The sequence below is a fragment of the Gossypium raimondii genome, chromosome 3 (genome assembly GCF_025698545.1).
Source record: "Gossypium raimondii isolate GPD5lz chromosome 3, ASM2569854v1, whole genome shotgun sequence".
Taxonomy (NCBI): Eukaryota; Viridiplantae; Streptophyta; class Magnoliopsida; order Malvales; family Malvaceae; genus Gossypium; species Gossypium raimondii.
The window spans coordinates 2,101,565-2,110,649 of record NC_068567.1 but is presented as its reverse complement, the minus strand read 5'-3'; the positions used below and the strand labels follow the sequence as shown (position 1 = coordinate 2,110,649).

General features: G+C 30.1%; 1 protein-coding gene across 1 annotated transcript; it reads left to right on the top strand.

Annotated features, from left to right (window-relative positions):
* Window positions 1-1,886: 1,886 nt before the first annotated feature.
* LOC105796452 (tetrahydroberberine oxidase) lies at window positions 1,887-3,725 on the top strand. The gene is given in 2 exon segments (XM_012626171.2): window positions 1,887-1,995; window positions 1,998-3,725. Coding segments are annotated over 2 exon segments (1,620 nt in total). The 5' UTR covers window positions 1,887-1,901; the 3' UTR covers window positions 3,524-3,725.
* Window positions 3,726-9,085: the final 5,360 nt, after the last annotated feature.

Genomic DNA, 9,085 nt, shown 5'->3' with positions numbered 1-9,085 from the left:
TGTAGGATAAAATGACCATAATGCTCTATAGGGTAAAATGACTGTAATACTTCTGTTAGGTGAATTGATCGATATACCCCCATACGGTAAATAATTGTAATACCTCTGTAGGGTAAAGTGACTGTAATGCCTCTACTAGGTGAATTGACCGATATACCCTCAAAGAGTAAAATGACTATTTTACCCTCGAGGTTAATGTTTGAATTGTCTGTGATATAAATGATTGATTTGTCCTTGATGTAAATGATTGCTTTGTCTGTGTTTGGTATGACTGATTTTGAGTATGGCATTCTGCATACACGACATACTGCATGGGGTTGGAATACTGTTATGGAGGAAGTACTATATTGGTGGCTCTGCCACAATCACTATTACTGGTGGCTTGGCCACATATACTATTACTGGTAGCTTTACTGTGATACTACTGATGGCTTTGTGCCAATCATATTACCATTATTGATGGCTTTGTGTCGATCATATTACCATTACCGATGGCTTTGTGTCGATCATATTACAGTTACTGATTACTGTGTACTGATTTCAAGAAGGGTTTTTAATGAAAACATGGTTTTCGAAAAATACTTCAATGTGACATGCTAGATTTGGGCCTAACTCTTAGGCTGGGTATGGGGTGTTACAATTAAGACAAATTTAGGAACTTATGGTCAACTAACAAGCAACAAAGTCCTTTGGCCCACACTTTTCGGAATCCTAATATGGCAATTATGGAAAAACAGAAACCTTTTTGTCTCCCAAGGACTCTCATAGAGTTCTATGGAAGTTATTAAAGCCTCAACAAGCTGGGCAAAGCAGTACAACAAAGTTAGTAGTAGTGAATCATCTAGGAGTAAGACTTCATATTATTTTCCAAGGAATAGTTTAAACATTCACTAAGAGAATGTTAGCTTTTGTAAAAGAATCTTAGGATTTTTTCTTTTCACCAAAAAAAAAAATTAATAAATTTCGATTTCGTAAATATGTTTTAATATTATATGAGTATTAATATTCAAATTTATAATCTAAAAAATTCAATATTTTTGAATATCTGAATCCATAAAAAATTAAAATTGAACACCCTAAAATTATTTATCTATATAAAATCAAAATTATAAGCATAAGTAATGTGGATTCGAATAATGAATATTTATTATTTAAGGTATCTATCTGCATTCGCTTGAATCCACAATGGATAATAATTTTAAAATTTAAATTCAAATATTATTTCAAATGGTAGTTTCTAAATTAAAAAAAAAAGAATTGATTGGGTCCTAATTTAATTAATATTGATATTATTATCAATATAAAAAAAAAAACATAAATACGAAAGTGTTGAGTATTTAAGAATAGGGATGAGATATTGTGTTTGGTTCACAAGCTACGACACCAGTTATAGAGAAATTTATTTTTTTTACCATTGTTTTGGAAAAATTTTGAGTGATTAAAAAACCCAATTTAATTAGACAAGGAAATGAGCAGCATGTACCATCATTATATATGAATTGACTTCAAATACCTGGGTTTCTTGAACTTTGGTTCACATGGCGGCTCAAAGCATTGACTCTATAAATAAGGGGAATATCTTGTTGACCGCTTCGAATCCACAATGAATAATAATTTTAAAATTTAAATTCAAATATTATTTTAAGTGGTAGTTTCTAAATTAAAAAGCAAAAAGAAGAAGGAATTGATTGGGTCCTAATTTAGTTAATGTTATATTATTATCAATATAAAAAAAACATAAATACGAAAGTTTTGAGCAGCCTGTGCCATTATTATATATGAATTGACTTCAAATACCTGGGTTTCTTGAACTTTTGTTCACACGGCGGCTCAAAGCATTGCCTCTATAAATAAGGGGAATATCTTGCTGAAATCTTCACAAATTCATCACTTCCATAAACATGAAGTCCCTTCACCGTTCTCTGTCATTGCTTTTCATTGTTGCTTGCTCATTGTTATGGGTGAGTGCTTCAGCTAATAGCCACGATGATTTTTTGAATGCCTTTATTCATATCATCCCAAGGAATCCTCTTCCATTACTCAAGTTATCTACACTGAAACGAACTCTTCATATTCAGCACTTTTGGATTCTTCCATTAGGAATCAGAGGTTCTCTACGCCTAATACCCCCAAACCATTGGTTATTATAACACCATTGAACATTTCCCATGTTCAAGCAACGATTCATTGCTCCAAAAAGCATGGCCTAGAAATTAGAACTCGAAGTGGTGGTCATGACTTCGAAGGTCTTTCCTATGTCTCCCATGTCCCATTTGTTGTTATCGATTTGGTTAATTTGCGATCAGTCGATGTTGATGTCGAAAACGAAGAGGCGTGGGTTCAATCAGGTGCAACCGTGGGTGAAGTATACTACATAATCAATGAACGAAGCACGAACCTTTCCTTCCCAGCACCTGTTTTCCGCACTGTAGGAATTGGTGGGTCCATTAGCGGTGGAGGCGATGGTTCATTGTTCCGAAAATATGGTCTCTCGGCGGATAACGTGATCGATGCGCAGTTGGTCGATGCTCATGGAAGAGTTCTTGATAGAAGATCGATGGGTGAAGATCTGTTTTGGGCCATTCGAGGTGGCGGAGGGGGAAGCTTTGGGATCGTTATTTCATGGAAAATAAAGCTGGTTCATGTTCCTTCAACTGTGACTTTTTGCTCAGTAGGCAGGACCCTGGAACAAAATGCAACACAGCTTCTTCATCGTTGGCAATACGTTGCACCCAATCTTCCGAAGGATGTATACTCAGTCGTTACGATATCAACGACGAACGCCAGTGAAAATGGAACAAAGACGGTTCTTGCCACCTTTATTTCATTGTTCCAAGGTGGTGCCAATGAGTTTAGTCTATTGATGCAAGAACGATTCCCGGAGCTTGGACTCGTTAAGGAAGATTTTATTGAGATGACTTGGGTCGAATCTCTATTGTTAATGAACGGACTTTCAAATGAAACATCGGAGATTTTGCTCGATAGGAGCAACAGGTATACCATTCTTCCTCCTTTTGTCAAATCAAAATCTGATTACGTGAGGGAACCAATGCCTGAAATAGCATTACAAGGGCTATGGCTCCACCTTCTAGAGGTCGACGAAGGAGGCATAGCAGTTCAAAACTTTTTCGCTTATGGTGGAATAATGGAGGAAATCTCAGAGACAGAAACTCCATTTCCACATCGAAAAGGCACCTTATACAAGATAAGCTACAATATTGCTTGGCAAGAAGAGGAAAACAATAATTCTCAAAGGTATATAAGCTGGATGAGGAAACTTTATAGCTACATGGGTCCTTTTGTTTCGAAATCTCCACGAGAAGCGTATGTTAATTACAGAGATATCGATATTGGAAGGAATAATTACCATGGCAAGACAAGTTATAAGCAAGCAAGCATTTGGGGACGTAAATATTTCAAGAATAATTTTGATAGGCTTGTTTATGTCAAGACGAAGACTGATCCAAAGAATTTCTTTAAGCATGAACAAAGCATTCCTCCTTGTCTTCATTGTACGAGTTAAACTTAGTACTTAATAATTCGTCATCACCGTTGTTTATATACAGTAAGTACTCTATACAATTTCATTACTTAATAATACATTAATTCTGTTTTTCAGTTTATGTTGATTTTTACGGTCTTATCAGTTACGTCATCAGTTTAGACGATTTGATCAATCAGTTTTAATAAAATCGATCAGTTCAATCTCTGTGAGATTTACCTTATTCTCTATATTGCAAATTTAATTTATTTTTTATGTACTCAACATCCATCAATAGTCCATACGTCCTTAAATGCCATCCCTAAGAAGATTTGATACTTTGAAAATGATTGTTCTTGTCACATGATAGGTAATAAACATTATTTGAAGTACTTACAAAGTTACAATGTAAAAAATGTCCATTTTTCTAAATTTCGTTGACCAAAACTGTTGTTTTAATAAAATTAAATTATTTATAAAAAACAACCGCTTTTCGAGGTGATCCGATCACACCTCATCAAAAAGGATTAGTGGCGACTCCAGTATTTTTTTTTTGTTTTCAAAATCCAGGTCGACCATGTTTTTATCCAAAAATGGTGTCAACAAGTAGAAGTGTCACATTACAAATGTGAACCATCTCAATTCTTTTCATTGACTTTAAGTGGAAAACATGGCATAATTTCAAATTTTCTTACTATGCTAACGTTTCTCATTTAATCATGATCGATTGGGCCCACACGACTTGGCGTAGTAAGGGGTTAAGCGTAGAGTTAGGATGCGGATCTAAACTCGATTTATCAAAATTCAATAGTGTGTTTCAAGACAATGAAGTCATGTTTCAAGACATGTTTCTCCTATTTTCAACCTCTACTTTTAAAATTAGTTGTCTCGAGACAATGACTCTTGTGTCTCGAGACATGTCTTAAGGTTAGCTCCCTTATTTTGGACCTTTAGCTTTGATGTTTCCTGTCTTGAGACAATGGGCCTCATGCTTTAAAACCCGACAATTTATATCTTGAGACATGTTCAATATATCTTGAGACAATTATCTATAAAGGCATGAAATAGTCATTTTTGCTCTTGATGTCTCAAGGCACTAATGCAGTTTCACCAATAATGCATACTTTATGACATTCAAATGATAACCAAAACTTGCGTAACTTATGCTAACATAATATCAATCCAATATTCATAAATTAAACCATCATAAACACATTTAAAACATGCAAATCCATAGCTTCTAATGCATCATACCAACACATGGACATATAAAAAGTTATACACCTATTAACATATATAAATTCATCATGATCAAGATTCAAAACTCGAACTTTAGGACCCTTCTAGGTCCAAAATATATCCAAGTCTACCAAAGTAGACAAAATAACATATAAGACCCATAATGACATTAACAACCTATAGACAAAAGAATATAAACATTGTCTTAGCTGGGTTGCAAGGGTTAGGATGTGTCCGAAGTCCCACAATGTAACAAAGTATCTATTGATTATCGGTGCATGGAAACAAACGCATCCACATGTTGAGCATTGCAAGCTTAGTGATACTAATATAATTTGATTCAAAGATAATAATTTTAAGTAATGAAAACATAACTTAAGCATTAGAATATGTCATCAATTAAGTACCAAACTCTACAATAATCCAATATTAATGGATCATTGTATCATAAACACATTTAAAACATGCAAATCCATAGCTTCTAATGCATCATACCAACACATGGACATATAAAAAGTTATACACCTATTAACATATATAAATTCATCATGATCAAGATTCAAAACTTGAACTTTAGGACCCTTCTAGGTCCAAAATATATCCAAGTCTACCAAAGTAGACAAAATAATATATAAGACCCATAATGACATTAACAACCTATAGACAAAAGAGTATAAACATTGTCTGATCTGGGTTGCAAGGGTTAGGATGTGTCCGAAGTCCCACAATGTAACAAATTTATACATTATATCAATTTGATTCTAAATCTATAACATTCAACAAATTTAACCTTCAATGTTTATAAAATTTGTCATTTTAGTTTGAATTCTAAAAAATTAATAAATTTAGCCCTCAACATTTACATAATATGACAATTTAGCTCTAATCCTAAAAATTTTAAAAATATTTAATTTTTAATATTCTTAATGTACCTCTAAAACCCGCTGAACAAGGAGAGTATTTAACGCCATTAATATTGTGCTCATTTTAAACTAATGCCATTTTCATGCTAAAAAATCAAGTTGGCTTAAATCCAACTGAGTTCCATATTTTAGATTAATATCATATTATTTAATTAAATTCCTCTAAATAATAACAAAAATTTTTATGTTTCTTATACAATTTGACAAATTTAAAATTCTTTTCAATTATACATAAAATTGCAATTAATATATTTATTTGAAATATATAATTATAAATGTTTATTAAAAATCTAATTATACCTTGATTTAATCACTTTCCATCTTCATTGAACATAATCAAACGTTAAATTATTTGTATTTTATAACTCTTAATGTGTAATGACAGAAAAAAAACCCAACTTGGAAATATTAATAATGATAACCAAAATTTTAAAAATTTTAACAATACATAATAAGCAAAAAGGGATGAACGCTAAATTCTTAAAAGTTTTAACAATAATAATAAATAAGCAATGAATTAGTGAGAGAATGGCATTAAAATTAGACTTAGGGTTTTTTATTTAATTATAAAATATGTAAAAGTATAATAAAAATTATATTTAGAATTTAGAAGCAATGAATTTTATTTTGGGTTTTAAATGGGTTAACATATATGGCTTATATATATAATAGTATTTATTTTACACCACTTTACTACCTGATTTTGTCTGGTGTGCTACCTAATTTTGGGGCCTCCAAATATAATAACCTCATAACCATTTTCATTTTTCACATTCTAATATAATAGACACCTCTGTACTAACTCAATTTACCCTGCTGGTATAATTGTAATTTTGTTTATACATTGTACGCATTGAGTCTAATTGTAATTCCAAAATATAAATTGTATTTATAAAAATCATTTTAAAACTACAATTAAAATAGTTATTTAAATATTTTTATTTTAAAAAATTCACCCTACTTTTAAAATCTTAAATCAATCAACAAATCACTGTAATAGCTAATTGCTTTAAATAAATCATTAAATTAATTTTTTCTCACTTTCATTTTGTTCCATACCTAGTTAAACTTTCCACCCAACCTTCGAGATAACAAATTTTCCACGTGGTGGACAATATTACCCTTTTATTATAGATATAAATAGGTAGCCAAGCTCGTTGTGGTAAGCAAAGCACAAGAGTGAAAGTGAAACACAACAAAGAGAATCATCCATTCAAATGGCATTGACCTTAGAGATACAAAACAACTTTCAAAGTCATTGATCATTATATTACCTTGGGTTCATCGTCTCAAGTATGACTTAGGTTCAAGTTGCGCTAAACGCGTTGCTGTTGGGGCTTTGCCCTCCTCTTGTAATTTATCAAATTAAGTTATTTGAATTGTAAAATTCAACTTGAATTACTTATTTGAGTTTATTTGAAAAAAACCAAATACCTTGAATAACTTGATTTGATTATCTCGAAATTCAATTTTTTTTAAAATTTTCAAATAGAATTAAGTTTTGCGTACCCCTAATTTTTAAAGTCATTGATCATTATATTACCTTGACTGTTATGTCAAAATTACTCGTATAATGTGAGAAGTTAATAGTTTGACAAATTCTTTGATTAAGATAAACATAAATAGAAATACAATAGACTGTTATAGTGGTGTACTGCTGTTACTCTTTCTTGCAAGATCCATAAAAAATCCTAGTTTATTAGAAATGCAATTTTTATTGATGTGCTCTAATTAAAACCCCATCACTAATATACCATTAGAAATTTACGAACTTTTGTTTTCTGGATTCAATTAAATCTAGTGACTATGAATAAAAAGAATATCTTTCTCAGTTTTCTAACCTTTAAAGTTTCTTTCAAAGTACATCTAAAAGAAATAAAAGAACGAAAGAAAGGAACTTTTTCAATTTTATTTCAACCTTGTTCCAAGTGTTATGATGAGTCAACATTCAGAGCACGTATGCAAGAATTATTCAAAGATTTAATATTCCATATGTATACAATTTTAACGTTTAATTTATAGCATTTTCAATTATAACAGCATAGAAACGATCAAATCAAAGAGTTTTCTTCTTATAAGGTGAGACAGAAAATTATTAGAAAAATAATAGTAAGTCAGATTTTCCTATTATGGCTAAGCTTTGAATTTGGAATTTATATTCTAATTTCTTTTAATTTTTATAGTTTTAAAATTTTGAAATCTTAATATCTAAATGACAATAATTAAACTTGTTAAGTAAAATTTTCCTACTAATTTTATATCATGCGTAAGTTGTGAAGATTCGATCAATTTTATCTTTTATAGTAACTATTAAATCATTAATTAAAATGATGTGACTTTTTTTTTACAAGTATTATGTGGGAATAGTAAGTTGACGCTGTATTATACATGTGATAATATATTTATCGCATAAAATTTTAAAAACATCATAATTTAATTTAGAGTAACTTATACAAATGATCACTCAACTATGCCTGCATTCCTGTTTTGGTCACCGAACTTTGAAAATATTCAATTTAAGCATTAACATTAGAATTTGTTCCTGTTCTGGTCATCCACCATTAAATTGATAATGAAAATTCTTTTTCTAATTGGTATAATAATACATTTAGTCCTTAGTACTTAAGCCTTTTGAAATTATCCTATAATTAAGTACTATCAATAAATGTTGCATGCATAGCCTAGTGGCATTGTATCTCTCATGTTTAATGTGAGATATATAAATCATGTATGCTATTTTTATGTGGTGTGTAGATCAAATATTTGTACTCCTGTTTTATATTATAATTTATGAGTTGTTGGTTGATAATATCTGGTTAAAATTTTTATCATTCGCATGTTTTATCTAATAAACATCTTTATTTTACAAATGAAAAATAATTACTAAAGGTAGATGGTTGAGAGTTAGAGGAATTCTTGCTGATAATTCAATAATATATGAGATAAAGTTGCAACATGGTAATCGGTACATATTGTTTCAGTCCTAGATCAGTATCAATGAGCCTATGTTTCATTCCTGTTAAAATTTTGGTGTGCTTCAACCATTTCGGTGTATTCTAATCTATTTCGGTCAATAATTAGTACGTGCCGGCCCAAATCGATTGATACAAAATAGACATTTTAAACTAATTTTTTTCTTAACCATTTTAAATTTTCAAAATTATATTTAAAATGAAAAGTTGTTAAATTGAATTATTCAACCTAATTAATAATTTTAAAATTTATATTTAGATATAAATATAGTTGAGTTATATTTGTATGTTAGTATAATATATAATTTATTTTTAACTAAAATAACAAATAATTTATAAACAAAATAAAAATTAGACAATAAATATATGTAAAAATATTTAAATGTATATAATTTATCAAAAATTAAAAGTTAAACTATAAATATATATATATATATATATATATATATATATATATATATATATATATA